Here is a 26,104-nt window from a genome sequence, read left to right on the forward strand (position 1 = left end):
ATATTACATTGCTAACTAGAGCATACAAAACATTCACTAGATCAGTTCTTGAATACAGCTCATCTGTCTGGAACCCATACTGCATAAAGGACATTAATACAATTGAGAGAGTCCAAAGTCTCAGCCGTCCTGGGATTGGGTGGCATAGAAGTCAAATTAATAAATAAAATAATAAATAAATAAATAAATATTTCATGAGAATAATTATTTCTCCTACTTTTCCGCTTGCAACAGAATACCTTACTCCACCACACTTGAAATCTTGGGCTTAGATAATTTAGAACTACATTGACTTCAAACCAATCTAAATTTAGTTCATAAAATTATCTGCCACAATGTTCTACCTCTCGATGACTACTTTAGCTTCAACCACAAAAATACACGAGGACACAATAGACACAAACTTAATGTAAACCGCTCCAAACTCAACTGCAGAAAATATGACTTCAGCAACAGTGATCAATGTCTGGAACTCACTACGTGACTGTGGTTTCTTCCCAAAACCCAAAAAACTTTAAGATTAGACTGTCTACTCTCATTCTCATCCCTGGTGTCCTCATTTATCTTAACTTACTTCATTTATGTTTCAGTTTATAGCTAGAACTGCTATCTTTTACACATTTGACAAACAAATAAAATAAAATAAAAATAAATGAATAAATAAAAACATGACTTCAATATGACAAGTCAATATGCCCATTCACACAATATTGAAGCAATCATGATATGATTTAGCACAATTCAGAAACCTATCATTGGAAAAAAATACAAATGTGGATTGGCTCTATTGGGATGTTAGGTACAAAACATTATTAATTCTGAAAACAATCTCTTGGCAAAAAACTTTCACTGCTATTCTATTATTGTGGAAATCCCATTTTCTTTTGAACATGATTAATATTATCCTACCTTCTAGCCATCTCTCAACTGGTATTTCAGATTGTATCAGTGCAGACTTAAACATTTCCTATCTACGCTCATAACAGGATACAATTTTGCTATAGTAGAAAGCAGCAGTCAACTAAACAAACATTTAGTCTGCATTGGCTGCCGATCAATTTCCGGTCACAATTCAAAGTGTTGGTTATGACCTTTAAAGCCCTTCATGGCACTGGACCAGAATATCTCCGAGACCGCCTACTGCCGCACGAATCCCAGCGACCGATTAGGTCCCACAGAGTGGGCCTTCTCCGGGTCCCGTCAACTAAACAATGTCGGTTGGCGGGCCCCAGGGGAAGAGCCTTCTCTGTGGCGGCACCGGCCCTATGGAACCAACTCCCCCCGGAGATTAGGATTGCCCCTACTCTTCCTGCCTTCCGTAAACTCCTTAAAACCCACCTTTGTCGTCAGGCATGGGGGAATTGAAACATCTCCCCCTGGGCATGTTTAATTTATATATGGTATGCGTGTGTGTATGTCTGTTAGTATATGGGGTCTTTTAAATCTTTAAACATTTTAAAAACTGTTGGATTATTTATGATTTGTTGTTACATGTTGTGAGCCGCCCCGAGTCTTCGGAGAGGGGCGGCATACAAATCGAATAAATAATAATAATAAATAATAATAATAATAATAATAATAATAATAATAATAATATAGTTATTCTTGCATAGGAACTACAGAATGGTAGATTGTGCAAAAATGTCTCCCTTTAATAATTTATTTGAAGGTGCAATATATTAATATTTGGAGAAGATATAGACAGAATATATATATATATATTGCTATGAATATTTTAGGAAAATTAATAATTACACACTTGGTGACTTCATAAAATTTCAGGCATGTTTTTAAGCTATCGTTTTGAAAAATGTGCAATGGTATACATGATGGTGCAACTGAAGCTTTATAGTACATATACAAAAGGTAGAATTTCAATTACACTATGGTGGCTTTGACAATATTGATTGCATTGTTGATATTCATATAAAGTATTATAAGTTTGAGAATTATGTTGGTACTAGTGATGGGCGAACCTAACCCGCACAATTCGGGTCCGTACCGAATTTTGCGGTGTTCAGTATGCCAAACACGAACACGAAATTTTTTCAAACTTCGGGCAAAGTTTGGGGTTGTGTTCGGCATTCGGAGCTTTGACGTCACCGGCAGGTTGCTAAGGACGCCAAGCTCCGCCCTCCCTTCGTGGGAGGGATTTTCCCCAGCTCCTTCAAAGGGAGGTCTTCACGTAAAAATAAACATTGTTATTTTTATGAAAAAGAACACCGCAGTGGTGCTGCAAGCAAAAGGCGGTCCTTTCACCTAAAAATAAAGATGTTTATTTTTACGTGAAGACCTCCCTTTGAAGGAGCTGGGGAAAATCCCTCCCACGAAGAGATTCTGGGGGCAGAGCTTTGACAACACCAGCAGGAAGTGATCACCTTGGCGTCCTTAGCAACCTGCCGGTGCCGTCAAAGCTCTGCCCCCGGAATCTCTTCGTGGGAGGGATTCCCTGTTTGGGTTCGAGTTCGGGTTCGGCCGAATTTTGCGTAAAGTTCATCCGAACTTGCCGAACCTGAACACCGTTGGGTTCGCCCATCACTAGTTGGTACATTTTATCTACTAGCCTCTGATTAAAAAAACACTAAGAATGAGATTTACGTCACATGAATGAACCAGTTTTAGTAACTGCTATTTAATTCCCCACCAATAGAATTATGATAAAAAGGACTGACATGAAAAATAAACAATGTCATTTTCTGGATTGTCACTAATCAATATGGCAAGCAGCAAGATAATTTAAAGCAACACATTCTTAACTTTCAAGGTAAATGTGAATAGAACTCAGTAATGTTATAAATAAAATGTATTTCACCTGTTCACTTATTTTAAATAGGAATGACTACTTGATTTTTCTACTAAAAAATTGCATGATGGGTGAGGGACACACCTCCTTATTTTCTGTTTTCAGATTGGATTGCAATTTATTTGTACACATTCTGTTCTGTGCATTTCTGTTCCACATAGGAGTACGTATTTGCAAGTAATTTTCCTACATGCTAATGCGGGTATTTTTTTAAATGGGAGAATTTGCATCAGAAGATTGGAAAATTCACAAAAAATAACTGTACCAGCATATGTACAATAATTAGTTCTGGACATGTAGATGCAAACCAACTGTAATTTTAATGTTGATAAAACTTATCCTTCCATTTCCATATTCTATCAATTGGCTGAAAGTAACAAGAGTACTATACCAGTTGGATCAAAGTCTTGAAAATAATCGGGACAATTCTGCTCAGCATATTGCCCTGCTGGTGTATCATCCCAACACATCCATCCATCCCAAGTCCGGTTACAGAACAATCCTAGAAATTTGAAAGAAATATAGCTTGATAGTTTTGAAGAAAACACACTTGCCTTCTTTTCTAAGGTCAGAGTAATGTCTACCATGTTCATGAAAATGCCTACATTTTTGTTGTTTTTGCATTAAAAGGTAAAGACTTGAGTTGAACTTGATTACTGATGATTATATCTATAATTTTCCTGGCAACAATACAGAAGTAGTTTCCCACTGTCTTCTGACATATTTTTTTTCAATTTTGCAAAGCGGCCTACCATCTTGGGATATTGCATGATCTCCCATCCAATTTATATTTTGATTCAACTTGACCTAGTTTTCGAATGCTTCCAATTTCACTAGATTGAATTGAATTGAATTTATTAGATTTGTATGCTGCCCCTCTCCGAAGACTGGGTTCTGTCATCTGCACTGGATAAAATTGTTACTATTCATTATTATATATTACTTTGCATTACATCCCATCAATCCAAGATAATAGAGTGAATTAAATGAGATCCATTAGAATTTAAGCCAACATTGACATATTCATTCATTCATTCATTCATTCATTCATTCATTCATTCATTTCAATGCTGCCCTGTTCTTCAGACTCAGTGGTCCCTTAAGTGTACACTATAATAGAGATCATTGATAATAATTCTATGAGCTTGTTCCACTTCATCATTATTTTTTGTTTATATTTAAGTGCCTAAATTTGCTTTTAGTAAGATGGGTGGTGTATAGGTTACATGAATAAAAATAAATAAATTTCTTGTTATGTTGTAAAGTTCCTGGTAGCCGACTTAAATAAAAGTTCATTTTAAAGTTTTATTTAAAAGAATTTATTGAAAAGGAAGGGATGGAGTTACAAGATTTTCAGCAACTGAATTACAGAATTACTTCAAAACATTAACAACTTTTTCCTAACAGATGTAATGTGGACTGGAGAACAACTGGTTCTTTTCCCCTATTATGGAGAATTTGCAGGTGTCAATTTATAATACTTCTGAATTTCTCTCTGTCCATGAGCATGTCATTATTATCTGCGAACAACAATAGTAGAACTATTCAGAGCTGCTAGCTTGTAATATGGCAAAAATAAAATATTTGAGTAAATGGGGAGAGTGACAATGAAGGGACAGGATTACTTAGACAGGGTGGTATTTTTGAGTGCTAGGGCCACCAAAATCTAGATCTGGCAAGTATAATTTTGTTACTTAAATTTGGCAATAACTCAGTGAAATCGCAAAGTCATCTTTGAAAGTTTTGTGGCTAAATGATATCAGAAACTCAAAACACTGGTAAAAATAGTTAAATATATCTAAAGTGCTTGGCCACCCTTGGAGTTGCTACCTAAAAGAAAATATCACTGATTTACTAATTTGTTGGGCAGCTTGAAAGTAGCTCCCAGGTTCATTTTCCTCATGATGGGAGGCCCAAGTGTTTCAGTGTGGGTGGATGTTCTTTTCTTAGAAACCCACAAAAGTTAAAATGTTCAGTTTTTTGTCTGATAAATATTGACCTCAGCACTCCATCAGAACAATTCTATTTCTTTTTTAGATATAGCACATTTTCTTCCATACTTTGTACTAGCTAAAAGAGCTCTATCATGGAATTAGTGAAAAAGATTAAGAGAAGAACAAAAATGCAACCAAAATATATTTCTGAAGGACAATGCAGTAGGTGGCTTAGTTTTTAATTTTGAAAAGATTTGTCATTCTATGAAATGAAGAACATTTGTATTTTTCAATACAATACAAAAATGTTTTCACCCAGGGGAAATAAAACAAGTTCATTCACCTACATGTCAGGTTATTTTTGAAAAAAAGAATAAAAACCAATTTTATTTCTGCACAATATGTACTTTCAATCTGCTTATTTGTTACCTTCAATTATTTGTGGCCTCATTAAAACAATCTTTTTTCCCTTTCTACCACACATATCTTTTATGTTTTGTATTATGCAACTTACCAATGATATGCTTCCATTTAACAAAGATCTTATTTATCATTTATTCTCTCTTCCCTCTAAAACGACCCCTGCTCTATGTGCCATGATTTTTTGAATGGCATGTAATCAAGTTAAATGGTAGAAAGATTAAAACAAAAGATACAGTGGACATCTCTTAGATATGTTCTACCTTAGGAGAAAAACTGACAAACTCTTTTATAGATAGTTATTAGAGTACCTTGCTTAAAACATTACAGGTGAAACTAAAAAATTAAAATATTGTGCAAAAGTTCATTTATTTCAGTAATGCAACTTAAAAGATGAAGTGTAATATATGAGAGAGACTCATTAAATGCAAGGCAAGCCGTGATTTGTCATAATTGTGAAGATTATGGGATACAGCTCATGAAAACCCCAAATCTACCATCTCAGAAAATTAGAATTTTATTAGAATATTAAAATTAGAATATTACATGCAATCAATAAAACAAGGATTGTATATAGAACAATATTGGACCTTTGAAAAGTACAAGTATGCATATGTACCCAGAACTTGGTTTGGGCCCCTTCTGCAGCAATTACTGGCTCATTGTGGCATAGTATAGATATTATCAACCTGTGACATTGCTGAAGTGTTATGGCTTAGGACCAGACTACCTACAGGACTGTCTTCTGCCTCATGCATCCCAACGGCCGGTTAGGTCCCACAGAGTTTGCCTTCTCCAGGTCCCATCGGCCAAACAATGTCGTCTGGTGGGCCTAGGGGAAGAGCCTTCTCTGTGGTGGCCCCGGCCTTTTTGAATGAACTCCTCCAGAGATACATACCAACTACTCCCTTCTGGTCTTTTGTAAAGCTCTGAAGACATACCTCTGCCCGCGGGCATGGGGACCATGAACCACGAGATTGTCCATGGCCGATATGAATGATTGAACTGGATGAATGTGGATGACTTTAGATTTTTATTAATTTTGTATATGACCTTTTAAAATAATTAGATTTCTCAAATATATTGTTTGCATTTACAATGTTGTACACTGCCCTGAGTGCTTCGAGAAGGGTAGCATAGAAATCTAATAAATAAATAAATAGCAGCCTTCAGCTCTTCTGCATTGTTCAATCTCATGTCTCTCTTGGGCCTTGGCAATGGTGCATAGATTCTCTGTAGGTTTCAGGTCAGGCGAGTTTGCTGATCAATCAAGAATCCTACGTAATTCTATGGTTATTGAACCAGGTTTTGTTATTATTTCTTACTCCTTTGTATAATTTCCTTATCCCAGAAAGAAAATGGTTATGTATATATAAGTGTGCCTGTAAATAATTTGAAATATAGGTAGTCTTTGACTTACGACAGTTCATTTAGTGATTGTTTGAGATTACAAAGCAACTGAAAATAACTTAGGACTTTTTACACTTATAACTATTGTAATTTTTCACATTTATAACCCTTGGTCATGTGATTTACATTCAGATGCTTAGCAATTAGTTCATATTTATGATGCTTGCAATGTTCCGTGTTCACGTAATCATCTTTTGTGATCTTCTGATAAGAAAAGATTCACTTAACAGCCATGTTACTAATTTAACAGCTGCAGTGATTCACTTAACAAATGTGGAAGAAAAGTCGTAAAATGGAGCAAAACCCACTTAACAAATTTCTCACTCAGCAACATAAATGTTAGACTCAACTGTGGTCATAAATTGAAAACTATCTGTAGTAGGCTCTATTAAAACACAATTTAGCTATATTCTCTTTAAAAATGCTTCTCCCTGTATTGCCTTTGTCTATATCAAAGTAAGCAAATTACATTTTATGGCAACAGAAGTATGGCAGTCCTTTATGAGGGGAGTGTTTTGCTCAAGAAGTGAACACTGATTATCTCTGTGTTCTCCTTACCCTGTTTAGTGTTTACTGATTTTCACGAATCAATGAATAATCAGGACAAACACTAGATTCTTAAGCAAAGCTCAGGAATGGCTTTTTTGAAAAGTGAAAACCAAAACAAAAAATGGTTCCATATAGTTCTTGATTAAAGCAATATATATTCAACCAATGAATTTCCTTGGAGTCAAGCATTTTCTTACAGCTATTTATATCTAGTAATCATTAATCTCTTTGATGGTTCTGCCTCTTTTATTCAGCATGATGTGGTACCAAGTAGCATCTCTCTTTTTAAAAGCTAGCACTTTAAAACCACTTAGTCATTTAAATATTCAGCCAGATGAGATGTTTCATTACACGCCAGAGAACAAAGGTACAAAGGATTTTCCTGGATTCAGCACAAATGTAATATTCTTTTCTTAATTGGTCTCGATTCCCTATTGAGGGCAGGAATCTTAATTACCAAAATCTATTCTTTAATTTTCTTTCTTTCTTCGATGGAACAGAGCAAGAATATATTTATGTGTAAATAATGAAATGAAGTCAGCAATTAAATAAATCAGGTTTTATTCATACAATATGTTCATTCACAGCTAAATATAATATTTCAGTAGGAATCATTTTCTGTACTCATTAAAACGATAGGGTTGGGTCTGTACATGGTAAACTAAAATGTAGTTGGGTAGTTGTATGCTTGGTATGTCATAGCCAGAGAGATAATTAAGGGATGATTAGAGAAGCAATAACAGGACAAAATTTACCAGGAACAAACTTACAATTAAAGACTTAATTGCGGCACGAATCCCAGTGACTAGTTAGGTCCCACAGAGTGGATCTCCGGGTCCCGTCAACTAAACAATGCCGCTTGGCGGGACCCAGGGGAAGAGCCTTCTCTGTGGCGGCCCCGGCCCTCTGGAACCAACTCCCCCCCAGAGATTAGAATTGCCCCCACCCTCCTTGCCTTTCGTAAGCTACTTAAAACCCACTTCTGCCACCAGGCATGGGGGAATTAAGATTCCTTTTCCCACTAGGTCTTTACAATTGTATGCATGGTATGTTTGTATGTATGTTTGGTGATTTTTTTATATTAAGGGATTTTAATTCGCTATTTAGTATTGGATTATTATTGTACACTGTTTATGATTGCTGTTAGCCGCCCCGAGTTTTCGGAGAGGGGCGGCATATAAATCCAATAAATTGAATTGAATTGAAATTGAAATTAATGCTCTTTTATCCATATTTAATTGATGGGTATAAAAATAGTACAGGTAGTCCTTGATTTACAACCACAATTGAACCAAAAATCTGTTACTAAGCAAGATAGTTGTTAAGTGAGTTTTACCCCATTTTATGACCTTTCTTGCTGCAGTTAAGTGAATCACTGTCATTGTTAAGTTAGAACATGATTTTCAAGTGACTCTGGCTTCTCTATTGATTCTGCCTGTTAGAAAGTGATCACATGATCCCAGGATACTGCAATCATCATGCATATGATGTCAAGCTGCTAAATTTTCATTGTGTTACCATGGGGACACTGCAATGGTGATAAGCTACCAGTTTGCATGCGCAGAAGCATCCCAGGAGGGTCGGCAGATGGTCTTGCCATCACTACCGGTTCACAGAACCGGGCCAAACCGGGAGCAACCCAGTGCTGATCATACATGTGAAAAATGGTTATAAGTAACTTTTTTCATTATAACTTAACAATGCTAATACATGTATTCGAATGCATGCCAATGCATATATGCAACTTAATACTAAGCAAACTGTTGTAAGAAGTCAAGGACTATCTGTTTTGTCCATGAAATCTTTGTGATAATTCAAATATAAGCATAGCACAATATGAAAAAATACTTTCACCATGGGGGAAAAAGGCCAGTATGGAGTTAAGGTTTAAAAATATGAACATGAAAATATTTTTTTTCTTTCACTTATTTGTTCCTTTACCTTTTTTCTTGTAAGGAGGTGCTCTGTTCATCCTTTCATAGCATTTGAACTGTGAATTTATTATTTTCTGGCGTATCTCTGAATGTTCCAAAGACTTTAAAGTAGGATCAACATAACTTACAGTAGTAGGTAAACTTGGAGCCATTCTCTGTATATATAAAAAACCCCATATGTTAATATTTGTAAATTATATCAGGACAATTCAATAAAAACGGTTTTTATTTGTTTATTTAATCAAGGAGTTTGAACTTCAAAGTTACAATGCTCTTAATCTCAGAGACTATAGAGTTAGCACCATATAGGACTGAATGCAAGTTTGATTGGTTGTGTGTCTTTATTTATTTTATTTATTTATTTTATTTATTAGATTTGTATGCAGCCCCTCTCCGAAGACTCGGGGCGGCTCACAACAATAATAAAACAGGGTAGCATTGAAACAAATCTAATATTGAAATATATATACAGTGATACCTTGTCTTACGAACTTAATTGGTTCCAGGACAAGGTTCGTAAGGTGAAAAGTTCGTAAGACGAAACAATGTTTCCCATAGGAATCAATGTAAAAGCAAATAATGTGTGCAAATCCTTCAGGAAAATCCCAAACTTTAGAAGGGAGGCGAATAGAGGGCAGGGAGTAGCAGCTAAAGGGGGCAGGTGGGAGAAGCAAGTGGGAAGGAAGAAAGGCAAGAGGGGCGCCCCTCCCTTTTCTTTCTTCAAAAGACACCCTTTCAGTGCCTCTGCAAGCACACTGTTCTCCTACCTTTGTTAATGCAAACTCTTTTCCCCTCCAAGCCGCCCCTCCCTTTTCTTTCTTCAAAAAAGAAAAAAAAAGAAACCCCTTCATCCCAGCAGCAGCGGCTTGGGTTTGTAAGGTGAAAATAGTTCGGAAGAGGCGTTTGTAAGACGAGGTACCACTGTATATTGATTCCCTGAGAGATGAACTACCGTATCATAAAATCATGCATAGAAAAACTGTGTGGAAAACTTCACTCACTGTAGTGACCTAGTGTAAGAGCTCTCTGTAATTTCTTATCTCTTATTTTAATGACAGTAATAGGATGCAGTCATTAAAAGGTGTTTATAAGCATATCCTTATTAGTAGAGATGTTATTGTTATTGTATTCCTTGAGTATGTTGTTAATGTTGGGGCAAAAAAAAGATGACAAGCCCCTCCCCATTATTTCAAAAATACAACTACATTTTCTTCTAGCAATACTCCACCTATTTTATTATTAATTTCCAGTGTTAGCAATATCAAGAAATACTTATCCAATCTACCTCTTTCACATCCCTACAGTATTTATCCTACAGATAATTTGCCCAATTTCTAACAAGGATAGATAATGACTATGTCAGTCTCAACTTTTGGTGACTCAGTTTTTGTCTGCATGAACAACAATATATTGCCTTCTGGGATACTTCTTAAATTTTCCAATCTTGTTTATAGGACATCTACCAATTTGATTTTTGCATCTCTGATCAAGTTGTCTTTGTCTATACACCTGGAACTTCACCTGCTAATCTCCCTTTAACTTTCAAGTCCACAAAACTCAATCAAGTGGCGTTAAATACTGAGATTCCAATAGCAAAAATTAGATTTTTGTTGTTTATTATATGCTTCCAATAATAAAGGGTGGATTCACTATCATGCAGAACTAATCCAAAATCAAATCACATTATGATTTTATATTGAGCATGAACCATGCAAATCACTGATGGTTTATGCATCAAAAATTGCCAATAATTTATTTTCATTCTACTTCAATCTGCAGAACTTATTCAATTAAAAGATATAAATAGTAGGGTTGTGCCTGCATGTGAAAGATATATGGAGGCACAAATGAAGCCTCCCTCTTTGAATTGTTAAAGCATTTGTGCCTTTTGCAATATGAGTCTGCGGAGAGGGGCGGCATACAAATCTAATAAATAATAATAATAATAATAATAATAATAATAATAATAATAATAATAATACTGTGCGTCATTAGCTATGTAGATTAATATATTAATGTTGTTGTAACTGACCATTGAAAGGATTTTTTAAAAAGAAAACGTATTTTGTTGAATACATTTAGCATTTTATATGTTGCTGAATGCATGTAGCATTTGATATGATCAAATTCTTAGGCACATATATTAGAAAGATATTCCACTGAATTCAGTAAGGCTTACTTCCAAGTAAATATGCAAACAGCTTTTTTTAATTAAAATACAACATACTTTTCACAATTACCGTATTCCCTATCAACATAAATTTTTATATACTTCTAAGTACAATCTATGCAGCAGGCACATTTTTGTACCAAATTATTTCTTCTTTTTGGGATTTAGTACATTTTATTTAAAATATCCAGTTAAGATTGAACATTAATATTAATAATAATAATAATAATAATAATAATAATAATAATAATAATAATTTATTAGATTTGTATGCCGCCCCTCTCCGAGTTTCTTTACTGATTCAATACTAAAATGACAAAGGTATACAGCTTTGGAAAGATTAGGTGATTTTGCATTTATTCTTATATTTCCATTATCCACTTTTATGGTTTCTATTTACCATAGAAATATAAATAAGAAAGTCTTCTGATGGCATGAAATCTTTATTTTTCTCTGGGCTATGGCTTGAGGCATTTTGAAATACTATATAGGCCTGGGGGAGGGAGGGTGAATGCCTCAATTCCCCCATGCCTGACGGCAGAGGTGAGTTTTAAGGAGTTTGCGGAAGGCAAGGAGGGTGGGGGCAGTTCTAATCTCCGGAGAGAGCTGGTTCCAGAGAGTCGGGGCGGCCACAGAGAAGGCTCTTCCCCTGGGACCCGCCAGACAACATTGTTTAGTCAACGGGACCCGGAGAAGGCCAACTCTGTGGGACCTAATCGGTCGCTGGGATTCGTGCAGCAGAAGGTGGTCCCGGAGATATTCTGGTCCAATGCCATGAAGGGCTTTATAGGTCATAACCAACACTTTAGTTGTTGAAGTGTAGAACTCATTACTGGACTCCATAGTATCATCACCTAACCCCCAACATTTTACCCTTAGACTGTCCACGGTTGACCTCTCCAGATTCCTAAGAAGTCAGTAAGGGGGCTGCATAAGTGCACTAGAGTGCCTTCTGACCCCTGTCTTATTCTCTCTCCTATGTCACATATATCGTCTCTTCTATCCCTTTATCTTTCTTCTATTCTGTCTTTGATTTATCTTATCCTGTTCTCTCTCTCTTTATTCCTTCTCTAATTTTCTTTTCTTTTTTTCCCTTGAAGGTGTCCTCTACTACCTTTATTGTGTATTATTGTGTACTGGACAAAATTAAATAAATAATTTTTAAAAAATCCAATTTGTGTTCCAGTGGTGCTCCAGATGTTTTGAGATTGCACCCAATTTATCTATTATTATTGATATTAACTTTGCTTTTTTGCAATAGTCATTCTACTTCTATTCACAAGTATTTTGTGATTTTCTCCAATTCTTTCTCTTCTCTTCTACTTATTTATTATTTTATTTTATTTATTTATTTATTTATTTTGTCCAATACACAATGAGGGTTTTAGTGGGTATATATCTATCTACACATGATGAAGGTTATAGAGGAGATACTCATGGTAAAATATATTTAAGAAATAATAAAAAAGAAGATATAGTAATAGAACATATCAATGAAAGAATAGAAGAGATATAGGAATAGAAGAAAGATATAGGAGAGCAATAGGACAGAGGACGGAAGGCACTCTAGTGCACTTGTACTCTCCCCTTACTGACCTCTTAGGAATCTGGATAGGTCAACCGTAGATGATGATGATGATGATGATGATGATGATAATAATAATAATAATAATAATAATATATTAGATTTCTATGCCACCCTTCTCCGAAGACTAGGGGTAATCTAAGGGTAAAGTGTTGGGCGTTTGGGGATGACACTATGAAGTCCGGTAATGAGTTCCACGCTTCGACAACTCGATTACTGAAGTCATATTTTTTACAGTCGAGTTTGGAGCGGTTAATATTAAGTTTAAATCTGTTGTGTGCTCTAGTGTTGTTGTTATGTACTATCCAGAGTTTTCTTCTCTATCAACAACTGTTACATCTAGGATGTTTATGTGGCAAGTACTTTTCTGCATGTATTCTAAAGTTCCATAGCTTTTTCATTATCCATTATTTCGTCTGTTTTTGTGCTCTTGCCAGTTCTTGCTTGTAGGCAAATGATATTTCTTTCAGATCGTCTAACGTACTATTTGTTGTGGTTGGATCACAGCTAGCTCCTTTAATCACAGATTCTGAAGAGGAGGAACTGGGTCTGTCTGAACACCATAGACCTATGTGCTATTGGAGGAGTCGGATAGTGAGGGTGAGGAAGGGATGGAGATAGAGGGTCCTGCAGAGAATATAGAACACCCAGCTTGGGCCTTGTCTGGGTCTGATGAGGAGGGTGATATTATGGATCCTATTTTAGATGCACGGGAGAGAAGAATGCGTGGGAGACAAGAGCAGTTATGTAGACATAGAGGGAAGCCTTGAACACTGCTGTGCGCAGTGTGTAATCACAGAGTGTTTTCAAGGGGAGGAGGCTGGGAGGTTCCCTTTGTAGGAAACCAAGTGGGAAAGAGTAAGTTCAGAATTTTCCCCCCTCTCAAATATTGCTGCAGTCTTGAAAAAATATAGTTTTGAGAAGTCTGTGAGTATTTCTGCTTCAGCCAAGCTAAAGGTTTTATGTTACAACTATTTTGGATAATTCCTAATCAGCTTTGCTGCTTGCTTTGAATTTTGGAAGTCAACAGGACATTCTTTGCTGTAGTTTTTAACAAGTTTGATTTTACAATAGACTATTATACTTCCCATCTCTGTGTCTGAGTATTAATTGGGATCTAATTGCTGACTGGTCATTTAGTCAGACAGAACACTATTGTTGCCAGTTTGTCATTCCATTTTTTGTAGTCAGTCTGTAAGATCTTGCAGCAGCTAACTAGGTGACCACTGTTTCTTCAGTTTCTTTGAAAAAGTGATACCTGCTGTCTGTTGCCGTCTTTTCAATTATGGCTTTGTATGCATTTGTTCTTCATACTTGGTATTGTCCAGTCAGAATTAGCCCCTCTGTCTCTTTGTACAATTTTGCTGCTCTTAGTTCTTGCTGGGTCTTGTAGTTATCTTCTGGCCTGATCTACATGATGAAATATAGTAGTACAATAAATGTCTTAAGCCCCTTCTACATGGTGTGGCTTAAAAGGTTGAGCTGATTTTTTTTTTTGAGATCCAGAGAAAGTGGCACAAGAACAATTTTGTCTCATGTGCAATTACAGATGGTTTTGAATTAGGGGACCCAACCTGCTCTTCTAACTCTAAAGTTCTTGGCTCGGTTTACCCCATACCTGAAATTAAGGAGCTACGGTGTTTTGACTTATTCACCCATTTTCAGTGGTTAAGAAAGCTTGGAGAAGTCACTTTACTGCTGCCCCATCATCTTTTCCCCAATTTGCTGCAAAGAAAGCAAGGAAGGAAGGAGGGAGGGAGAGAAGTAAGGAGGGATGAAAGAAAGAGAAAGGGAGGAAAGAAAGAAAGAAAGAAAAAGAAAGAAAGAAAGAAAGAAAGAAAGACAATGCCTGGACATTGACTAGAACACTGATCTTTCCATTGTCCAACAAGATGGTATTTCTTTTCTTATCAATTTCAGCAAGTAGCCGTGAGAATATTCCATGTGGGTGGCACTGCAACAGAAGGTAAAAGCACGAAGGTACTAGCTGTTTGGACCTCTTTCTCTTTAAAGGGTCAACCCACTTGTTATTTTTGCAGCAACAAGCCAGTTTGTCACCATAATAAATATATTGTTTCTTAGATATATCAAGATGCTGAATGCAGGCTTAGTCTGGGACTTAAATATGACATTTTAGAAAGAGTCATTATAGACAAGATACTTATGTACAAAGATGTCTAAATGTCACAGCAGGACATCAATTCAAATATTAAAATAGATTATCAAAAATAAATGTTGACCTTTTCTATTATATATCTCATGCTGGGCTATGTTATGCTGAGTTTATGTGTTGTCTGTCTATTATCTCTAGCTGTCTATAATTGTCTTTCTGTCTGTCTGTCTGTCTGTCTGTCTGTCTGTCTGTCTGTCTGTCTGTCTGTCTGTCTGTCTGTCTGTCTGTCTGTCATGGCTCCATTGGATTCCAGTTTGGAGGAGAAAGTGTTGAAACCAGGACTATCTGATCTGGATGGCACATCTCCCTTGCAACATTTGGAGAAGCCAGGAGTTGAGAACAATGCTGTCCTGGGCCCCTCAGGCACTGGAGGAGGTAGTTGGCCAGACAGAGACCAGTTCCCTGCATAGACACAGGAGAAAATTGGCTGATGAAGTAGTGCTGATAGGCAACAGATCCTCTCTGACCAGAAACAGATGCTTCTCTCACTTGATCCAAGGACATGGACAGTGGAGCATAGGCAAGCTCAGAGAAGGGCTACAACATTACTCAGAAGAAGGTTGCCCCAACCTGCCTCACAAGGAACACCTGGAATTGGATTGACTTAAGGAGAAGCCATTTGAAGTTAATCTTTTCCAGAAACAACTATTTGTTTTGGCTTACACTCCTCTGGCTTTGACTCATGCCTTTTACCTTCTGTCCTGCCTTGCCTTAGAACTGCCTTTTGCATGGTGTCTTTGTACCCTGAAGACTGTCTTGTGTCTTGCCTTTGCCTTGCGGACTACAGTTTGCCTTGTTGACTCACTTAATCTTGGAATTCTGGACTTTGCAGAAAACCAGGATCAAGAACCTTTTATAAAGACTCCCCTTGAAGAGGTAATAAAACAGCAATCTCTGGTAGCTTTTAGAGCTAGGGGAACCAAAGAAAAGTCATCTTGTCTAAGCCATGATTCACAGCCTTCAAATGAACATTGAGTTCACATATTTTCTTCCTTAACTACCTTACTAAATTGCTTATTAATGGCTTTTGAAATGTTTAGAAGGGCAATTTCCCCCCACATTGACTGGGTTCTCTTTTATCTTTGAAGAAAAAAGTTTGATTCGCCCATGTTTCTACAACACTCCATGGCCTGCACTGGCTGCTGATCAGTTTCTGGTCACAATTCAAAGTGTTGGTAATGACCTTTAAAGCCCTACATGGCACTGGACCAAAATACCTCCAGAACCGCCTTCTACCGCACGAATCCCAGCGGCCGATAAGTTCCCACAGAGTTGGCCTTCTCCGGGTCCCGTCGACTAAACAATGTCATTTGGCGGGCCCCAGAGGAAGAGCCTTCTCTGTGGCGGCCCCAGCCCTCTGGAATCAACTCCCCTCGGAGATTAGAATGGCCCCCACCCTCCTTGTCTTTCGCAAGTTACTTAAGACCCGCCTATATTGCCAGGCATGGGGGAACTAAGACATCTTCCCCAGGCTTTTTATATTTCATGTTTGATGTGTATGTGCTGTATGGTTTTTAATTGTTGAGGTTTTTATATATTTTATTATTAGATTTGTTCCATTGTTATACTGTTTTTATTACTGTTTTGAGCCGCCCCGAGTCTTCGGAGAGGGGCGGCATACAAATCTAATAAATTGAATTGAATTGAATTGATGCAAGCTTAAAGGCTTTAAGTGAAAAAATATTTTTAAATAAATAGCAAAGGGGAAATTAAATTGTTGGTTTTGGAAAGTGGAATTAAGAAATTGGGCAAATTATTAAATGTAATCAATTATAATTCATAGTACTAATTTAATTATCATATCTTACAATACTAGACAACAGAGTATCAATAGTAGAGGTCTTCAAAATTCTTCAATTTTCTAGCATATCTCAAGATCTAAAATGGACACCTAATATCAAAAATGTCATAAAAAAAGCACAACAAAGAATGTTCTTTCTGTGCCAATTCAGAAAGCTCAAACTGCCCAAAGAACTGCTGATACAGTTATACAGAGGAATTATTGAGTATTTTCATCTGCACCTCTATAACTGTCTGGTTTGGTTCTACAACCCAACAAGACAGACACAGAGTTCAGTAGATAATTAGAACTGCAGAAAAAGCAATTGCTACCAACCTGCCTTCCATTGAGGACCTTAGACTGCACAAATCAAAAAGAGGGTTGTGAAAATGTTTACAGACACCTCACAACCTGGACATAAACTGTTTCAACTCCTATCCTTCAGTGTTCCCTCTAATTTTTTTTTGGGGGGGGGGCGGAAAAGTATAGTGTCTGAGCGGCAGTCCCTTTGGGACTGGGCGGCACAGAAATATTAAATAAACAAACAAGCAAGCAAGCAAGCAAACAAACAAACAAACAAATAAAAAACCCACCCTGTTTTGCCTCAGAGAATTTCAAAATAAAATACTGTACTGTGTGTCTATAACAGTGAGCTCATAATAGGGCAACTCTATCCATATCAAAATGCCACTTACGGTAAATAGTTGAGCTAGTTTCAAACTAGATTTTGATTTTCTTTCTCTCTTCCTTACTCCCATTCTTTTTCTTTCTCTTTTCCTTCCTCTCTTTTTTCTATCTGTTTCTCTCTCTTCCTCTCTCTCTCCTTCCCTCTCACTCTTTCCCTCTGGGCTTCTGGGCAGGTTTGAAAAACTCTGAGTTGATGATGATTTTTAAGTGAGCGATTGCTCACTGCTCAGCTTAGAGGGAACTATGCTATCCTCAAAACGATGATATAGAGCCATGCACATCAGAACAACTATAGACAAGAACAGTTTTATCCTGAACGCCACCACTCTGCTAAATAAATAATTCCCTCGACACTGTCAAACTATTTACTAAGTCTACATTACTATTAATTTTCTCATCGTTCCCATCACTCATGTTCTTCCACTTGTGATTGCATGACTGTAACTTTGTTGCAGTGAAGGGCTACCAAACTTTTCACTACTACACTGGGGGCATGGCTTGTATCACGATTTATATTGATTGGTTTCTAATATGATTAGATTGTTTATTTGTACCCTACGACTATCATTAAGTGTTGTACCTCATGATTCTTGACAAATGTATCTTTTCTTTTATGTACACTGAGAGCATATGTACAAAGACAAATTTCTTGTGTGTCCAATCATACTTGGTCAACAAATAATTCTATTGTGTCCTGATCTTGACAGATATAACTACATACAGAATAATATCATTTTAACACCATTGGATGGAATGAGAAGGAGTGAATCTCCACGTTAGTTTCAGCTGTAAATAGTTAAGTTAGGTTGAAAGAATTGAATCAAGTTATTTATTCTGATTTGATGTGTCACCACTCCTACAAGAATGAATTATTTTGAGAAATATCTGAAAAGTCAAAATATTATATTTCCTAAAAGTGAAATAGAAATCTGAAAGTAGACAGAAACTCAGCCCCAGCTCCCTGCCCCAGTAGATATTTAGTACCCATTAAGAAAGACCAGGCCTTCCTTGCTACAAGACGAAACATATTTAGCTCTAGGGTGATGGGATTAAGACATGACCTTTATTCTGTGCACGGTCCTCGGAGTGAACCCACCGGCTCAAAAATCCCTTATTTTTTATTGCACAAGAACAGGAAGTTCAAATAAATACCCCTCAGTCTCAACATCATGTGGTCAGCATCAGGACCATGTCCTTGGTGCAGTGAAGGGCTACCAAACATTTGACTACTACACTGTGGGTGTGGCTTATGCAGGATGCCCTGCATTTTCTTTCAACTTCTTTCAGTGAAAATTGGGTGCTCTGGAGTGGAGCTCCATTTTTGCTACCCCACTGCCCCCCCCCCACATCAGGGCAGCAGCCCACCCCTGCCTTGGTGGTTCTGTTTACCATTAAACCCTCTTTCCAATCAGACTCCTTGTTCCTTTGTCTTTCTTCCAGCTTAGAACTGAACCAGATGAATATTTCTGCAAACAGATGTAAATCAAATAACTAAATAAATTATGATATCTCATTAACTTTCACAGTGCAGTGTGGCATATTTAATTGGATCAAGTCTGGTTAGACCAAGACAGCAGTAGGAACAATGGGTATAAAGTTGTTTACTTTGCATAATATGGTTTTTGCTCTTAAAAACATGCAAACTTTGGCCTGAGTGGTTTTCAGATAAATGTTATTAAGCTTTTCTTTTACTTACAATTAGTAGAATGATCAGTAAGAAATAACCACTGTTTTTTTTATCCATTGCAAGGCTTTTCTGGAGAATTTCCTGGCTCTACGAGAAATTGGGGGGGGGGGAAGCAGAGCCTGTTAGATTTTATTTTATACATTGTCAGTTAAAACATTTCTATCTTCTGGTATTACATTATAAATAATTATACTAAACATTTATGGCATATCAAGTTTTCCCATTAGTTCTTCTTTGGAAAATTAAATATGTCAATGAAGCACCAATTATAAAATTTAATTTAAGCTAGTGCTAAGATGATTTACTGTGAAGCTCCATGTTTCACATCATCAAAGTTTAATCAGATAGCTTCATTAATTCTTGTTCTGAGCTAAGATCACTATGTGAAATAGGAGCCCACATAAGTCCCTTAAATAAACACACAAGCAAATACATAAATTCCCTTACTTCATTGTTCCTAAAATGAAGGCTTACTCAGCATTGTTATAAGGTAGGTTGAAAAATTAGTTTCTCCGTGGGATCAAGCTTAAATACTCTGCCAAATTATGACAATACATGTAAATTCTTTCACTATAATTACAATGTTAGTCAGAACTCAAGAATTATTATTTTTTATATGACTACCTGGACAGGAAGATAAGGTTTGCTCTCTGTCCCTTTATTCCCAAATGAGGTAAAAAATGGGCTGGAGCTTCCAACCAAGATATTTCAATTATGATCATACTTAGGGTCGGATTACTCCTACCTGTTGCTACCGGCGTGCATCATGGGGAGTCTTGCATTCATGTATCCCCAGTGTGATTTTGCTTCCATGCATGCACAGGAAGCAAAAATGCAACAAAACCTCATGCGCATGGGGACGCACGTGAAACATTTTGCAAATTTTTTGCTTTTGCCATGCATGGAAGCAAATTGAGGAAACTGCCAGCTGCTATAGGTGCGCAGTCATCTACCACACCAATAGCAACTCACCACTGATCCGTTATATAGTTTATTTAGTCTTGCTGTATTGCACGGCTTTAGCATATTGTATGAACATGGCCATTTCATTTATTAAATGAACCACTAGTGATTAATTCTGAAAATCATAATTAAATAAAATATGAATGAATCCACTGTAGAACCAATATTCAACTAGCTTTTAAAATGTGTAACAGAATGTATGACCTTAGGGGATAGAGGGAAGAGAAGTGCCTAGGAAACAAGAGATAGAAATTCCTAATGGTTTAATGGTCAAAGAAAACAGTTTAGGAAGTACCCATCCTAATTGATCCAGCAGTTAAAAGTGGAGACAAGCAATTTACGTCTTCAGATATGCAAGATTTAAATTTACAATAAAGTAGAATTAGGTCATCTAGTCGTGTTTCCTATCTAGTTTACCTGGGAAGACTGGTAAAATATGGGTTTTACTTTTTGATTGGGAGATTAAGCCGAATTGGAATCACACAGGCTTTAAACATTTATCCGAAAAATATTGAGTTCTTCAATTTTTCCAAGTCTCTCTTCTAAAGCAGAACTGTGTTCTGAATAAGTTTTCCTTAAACCCCCACAACACTGAGAATGTTATTTTCTTCAGAAGGGAAGAACAACAATCTTCCCTTCTTTAATCTTTTATAATTATTCTCTTAAATCGGGGCGGGGAACTATAGTCCTTTTATGACTTGTGGACTTCAACTCCCAGAATTCCTGAGCCAACCATGCTAACTGAAGAATTCTGGGAATTAAAGTCCACAAATGATAAAATGGCCATAGTTCACTACCTCTGTTTACATTGGCAGTTCTCAACCTGTGGGTCACGACCCCTTTGAGGATTGAACGACCTTTTCCCAGGGGTCACCTAAGAGCATCGGAAAACACATATTTCTAATGGGCTTAGGAACCAAAACATTGGCCCTCTATCCATCTCCAGGTAGATCCACCCACATGCAAATAGACTATGTGTGTGTGTTTTGCACAGACTAGGGGTATGTGTGTTTTGCAAAAAAAAAAGAAGGCAAAAACAAAATGGCGCTGCATGCGCAGTGCTGGAAATTCAGCTTTTTCACATGCTTAGAAGTTCCCATGATGCAGGGTTTTTTTCTTTTTGCAACTTTTTTTTCTGGTAATTAACATATAATTACAATGTTGTCCTGGGGTCATGTGATCATTATTTGTGACTCTGCCAACTGGATTCGGGATTTGTGGCAATCTGCTTACTTAGGTATTACTGTATTGATTTAATTTTGCCTCAATATATGTAGTGTAAGGAATTTAAAAGCTGAATATTTTTGAGAAGACTATATTTTAATGACTAAATCCATTAAATGGCAACTAGATAGAGTTATTATATTAAAAAACCCATACTTTGGATCAGATATCAAATATTTGTTTTCCTATTATAAGAAAGAGAGGGCAAGAAAAAAAATCAGAAAAAAGTATTATCATGCCTGGGTGAGAATAGCCTTCTGCTTAGATTTTTTTAAAAAAATATTAATTTAAAATATTATTTTATAATTTAGAGCAATTGAGCAGATGCAGATATTTTGCACATATATTTTTAATTGAATAGTTTATTTTAATCTTTGAATACTATATATTTTCTTGCCTGCACAGTTCAAAATTTAATAACTAGTCTTGACGGGAGCAGTAAGGAATGCTTAATTGCATATTTAGTAAAATGATGGTTTGGGCCTAACTGACAGGGGTAATTGATGTTGTCATTTTAGACAAAAATGTAAGAAAAGCATTTTTTTAATTCCTAGAGGCTGGGAATAAAAAAGTTAGATCTTTGATAACATTACTTCCAATGGATTTTTTACACCCTTCTAAAGATGCGAAAGAAGCCTGAGTAACATTTATTGAAATACAGTGGTACCTCGTCTTATGAACTTAATTCATTCTGTAACCAGTTCGTAAGTAGAAACGTTCATAAGAAGAAGCAATTTTCCCCATAGGAATCAATGTAAAAGCAAATAGTTACCCCTTTTGCCTTGTGCCGCTGGGAATCCCCGCCTCTGGACTTCCATTGCCAGCCGAAGCGCCCGTTCTAGCGTTGCTGGGATTTCCCTAAACCTCCCCTCGCTGGGAATCCCTGCCTCCAAACTTCTGTTGCCAGCCAAAGCACCCGTTTTTGCATTGCTGGGATTTCCCTGAGCCTCCCCTTGCAGTGTCTAGAGGCAGGGATTCCTGGCAAGGGGAGGCTCACTGAAATCCCAGCAACGCAAGAATGGGTGCTTCGGCTGGCAACGGAAGTCTGAAGTCTTGCATTGCTGGGATTTCCCTGAGCCTCCCCTCACTGGGAAACCCCACCTCCAGACTTCTGTCGCCAGCCGAAGCGCCCATTCTTGCGTTGCTGGGATTTCCCTGAGATTCCCCTTATTGGGATTCAAAGCAGCACTGGCAAAAATGAAAGGAATCCCAGCGACAGAAGTCTGGAGGCGGGGCATCTCAGCAGCAGCAGTTCAGGTTCGTAAGGTGAAAATAGTTTGGAAGAAGAGGCAAAAAAAAATCTTAAACACCAGGTTCGTATCTCGAAAAGTTCGTATGAAGAGGCGTTCATAAAACGAGGTACCACTGTATTTTCTTTGGACAGTTTCTCACAGACTTAATTAATATTGATTTATAATGTGTCCTCAAGTCAGTATTATTTTTTAGGATCCACATATACATTTGGCAAGATGCGGTGTCCTCAATGTCTTTTCAAATTTTCTTTTCATGGTACCCAGTAGCAGGTTGCTACCAATATGGATGAGGACGGCGCACCAGTAGCGTAAGTTGCACTGTGCATGGAGCTTCTCTTCTGCTGGTATGCACGTGCATCCCAGTGTGTTTTTGCTTCTGAGCATGTAGCAAAATCTTGCAAGGGGGTGCACATGCAAGATTTCAGTGATTTTTTGCCTCTGTGCATGCACAGAAACAAAAAAATGCCGAAATCTCACGTGCATATGTCCCCGTATGAGATTTTGCTTCCTGCACATGCGCAGAAGCAAAAACACACTGGGATGCACGCACATGTGTGTGCAGGAGAAGAGAAGCTGTGTGTGCAGCATACTGTTAGCAGTGAAAATTGGAATCCGCCCCTGATGGTACCCCTTTGTAATCAAGTTCATCCCCTCTCTTGTCGATAACTACAGACCAATTTCACTATGTTGCGTCCCATGCAAAGTCATGGAATCAATTATAAACAAATCAATTACTCTCCATTTAGAAACTAATAATTTGCTCTCTAACAAACAATTTGGTTTCAGAAAAAATCTATCCTGCAACCTGCAGCTCCTCCACTGCAAAAATATATGGACAACTCATCTAGATCAAGGGAAATCTACAGATGCAATTTATATTGACTTCTGCAAAGCCTTTGATTCAGTGGTCCAAGACAAACTACTCCTAAAACTGAAATCCTATGGCATCCTTGGATCCCTCCATAGCTGAATTACAGCATTCCTGTCAAACAGACAACAAGTGGTCAAAATAGGAAGCACCAGATCCACCCCCGTCCCAGTAAAAAGCGATGTTCCCCAAGGTAGTGTACTGGGACCAACACTCTTCATTCTCTAGATCAATGACTTTTGCGATTACATCACAAGCAACTGTGTCCTCTTCGCCGATGATGTAAAACTCTTCAGCACCACTGATCACACCACTACTCTCCAAAAAGACCTTGATGCTGTTTCTGAGTGGTCTAACACATGGCAACTCCAAATCTCAACTAGAAAATGCTCTGTCCTACACATTAGGAACAAGAATCTAAACTCCAAATACGAACTGAATAATCAAATTATCACAGATAATCCCCACTCGATTAAAGACCTTGGTATACTAGTAACAAAAGATTTAAGTGCCAAAGCCCACTGCAACAATATAGCCAAGAAGGCTTCAAGAGTTGTAAACCTAATCCTACGTAGCTTCTGCTCTGGCAATCTCACACTATTTACCAGAGCTTACAAAACTTTTGCCAGACTCATCCTCGAATACAGCTCATCTGTTTGGAACCCATATCGCATCTCAGACATTAACACCCTTGAAAATGTCCAAAGATACTTCATCAGAAGAGCCCTTCACTCCTCCACTCGAAATAGAATACCCTACGAGACTAGACTTTCAATCCTGGGCCTAGAAAGTTTAGAACTAAGACGCCTTAAACAAGATCTAAGTATTGCCCACAAGATCATATGCTGCAACGTCCTGCCTGTCGGCGACTACTTCAGCTTCAACCACAACAACACAAGAGCACACAACAGATTTAAACTTAATATTAACCGCTCCAAACTTGACTGTAAAAAATATGACTTCAGTAACCGAGTTGTCGAAGCGTGGAACTTATTACCGGACTCCATAGTGTCATCCCCAAACCCCCAACACTTTACCCTTAGATTATCTATGGTTGACCTATCCAGATTCCTAAGAGGTCAGTAAGGGGTGAGTACAAGTGCACTAGAGTGCCTTCCGTCCCCTGTCCTATTGCTCTCCTATATTTTCTATACCTTTCTTCTATTCCTATATCTCTTCTACTCTTTCATTGATATGTTCTATTACTATACCTTCTTTTCTATTATTTCTTAGATATATTTTACTATGAGTATCTCCTCTATAACCTTCATCATGTATTTTACTATGTGTATATAGATATACACCCACTAAAACCCTCATTGTGTATTGGACGAACGAATGAACGAACGAACGAACGAACGAATGAACGAACTAACTAACTAACTAACTAACTAACTAACTAACTAACTAAATAAATAAATAAATAAATAAATAATAATTTTGCTGCTCATCAACCTCTTCTCATTCTGTCCACCTCTCCCAGCACTATAGCTGGGGCTTCACATAATGAATGCAAAATATGATAATTTTAACCTGGACATTAGTGGCTCAAGTAATAATTTATAATAATAGATTTGTATGCCGCCCCTCGCTGAGGACTCAGAGCGCAAGTAAAATCAGATTTGTTGTATGCTCCATTCGTTTGTTCCATGGCTATCAATGACATTCTCAGAGGTTTTCTTTAACACCAAGCTTCAAAACCATCAACATTATTTTCATCTAGATTTTTTTCCAAGTCCAAAAGTAGCATTATAATTAAATTTACAGCAGCCTAGATATAGCATAAACAAGAGAGAAATGAAGAAATGTTGAATATGATAGATGATATACATTTATGTCACTGGTGGGCTATTGCCAGAATGGCTAATTGCGCACAGCTCCACGGCTCTGGTGCGTGAGTGCAGGACCAAGCACAATTTTGCTTCCTGCACCTGTGCTGGTAGCAAAATCTCACATAGGGATGCACATTTTGGTGAGGATTTTTGCTTTCTTGCAAGCAAAAAACCTCACCAAAACCCACGCACTCATGGGTTGAAAGATTTTGCTGCAGAGATAGCAGCAGTGATTTGAGTTAATAGTGAGCAGTGTTTATCTCAGGGACCGCCTTCTGCCGCATGAATCCCAGCGACCAGTTAGGTCCCACAGAGTGGGCCTTCTCCGGGTCCCGTCAACTAAACAATGTCGGTTGGCGGGGCCCAGGGGAAGAGCCTTCTCTGTGGCGGCCCCGGCCCTCTGGAACCAACTCCCCCCAGAGATTAGAATAGCCCCCCACCCTCCTTGCCTTTCGTAAGCTCCTCAAAACCCACCTCTGCCGTCAGGCATGGGGGAATTAAGATAATCTTTCCCCCTAGGCTTCTACAATTTATGCATGGTTTGTTTGTATGTATGATTGGTTTTATAACAAGGGTTTTTAGCTATTTTAGTATTGGATTTTTACATTCTGTTTTTGTCACTGTTGTTAGCCGCCCCGAGTCCACGGAGAGGGGTGGCATACAAATCCAATAAATAATAATAATAATAATAAAAATGGAGCAGCATCTTTTGCAGCAACTGGTATGTGCACAGGTTGCAGCTGTCACCAGCACCTTAAGAAAGCTAGATTTTATTTTTTGTGGCCTTGAAAGTAGCCATGTGGTTTCAAAAGTACACAGGTTGCTACCTCTT

At 37.5% G+C, this 26,104-nt stretch overlaps 1 protein-coding gene across 5 annotated transcripts in view; it reads right to left on the bottom strand.

Moving 5' to 3' along the window:
- The window catches only part of CALCR (calcitonin receptor), a 165,224-nt gene that overhangs the window by 61,426 nt on the left and 77,694 nt on the right, over positions 1 to 26,104 (bottom strand). For 2 of the 5 annotated variants that reach the window (XM_070726408.1, XM_070726407.1), the window contains 3 exons: positions 19,142 to 19,219; positions 9,058 to 9,205; positions 3,195 to 3,305 (listed from right to left, as the gene is read on the bottom strand). In XM_070726408.1, the coding sequence (XP_070582509.1) occupies positions 3,195 to 3,305; positions 9,058 to 9,205; positions 19,142 to 19,189 (307 nt within the window). In that variant the 5' untranslated portion in view covers positions 19,190 to 19,219. Of the gene's footprint in view, positions 1 to 3,194; positions 3,306 to 9,057; positions 9,206 to 19,141; positions 19,220 to 20,512; positions 20,597 to 26,104 lie in introns of those variants that run through there. The other 3 variants (XM_070726410.1, XM_070726411.1, XM_070726409.1) reach the window with 2 other exon arrangements.

Source organism: Erythrolamprus reginae, chromosome Z (assembly GCF_031021105.1).
Source record: "Erythrolamprus reginae isolate rEryReg1 chromosome Z, rEryReg1.hap1, whole genome shotgun sequence".
Taxonomy (NCBI): Eukaryota; Metazoa; Chordata; class Lepidosauria; order Squamata; family Dipsadidae; genus Erythrolamprus; species Erythrolamprus reginae.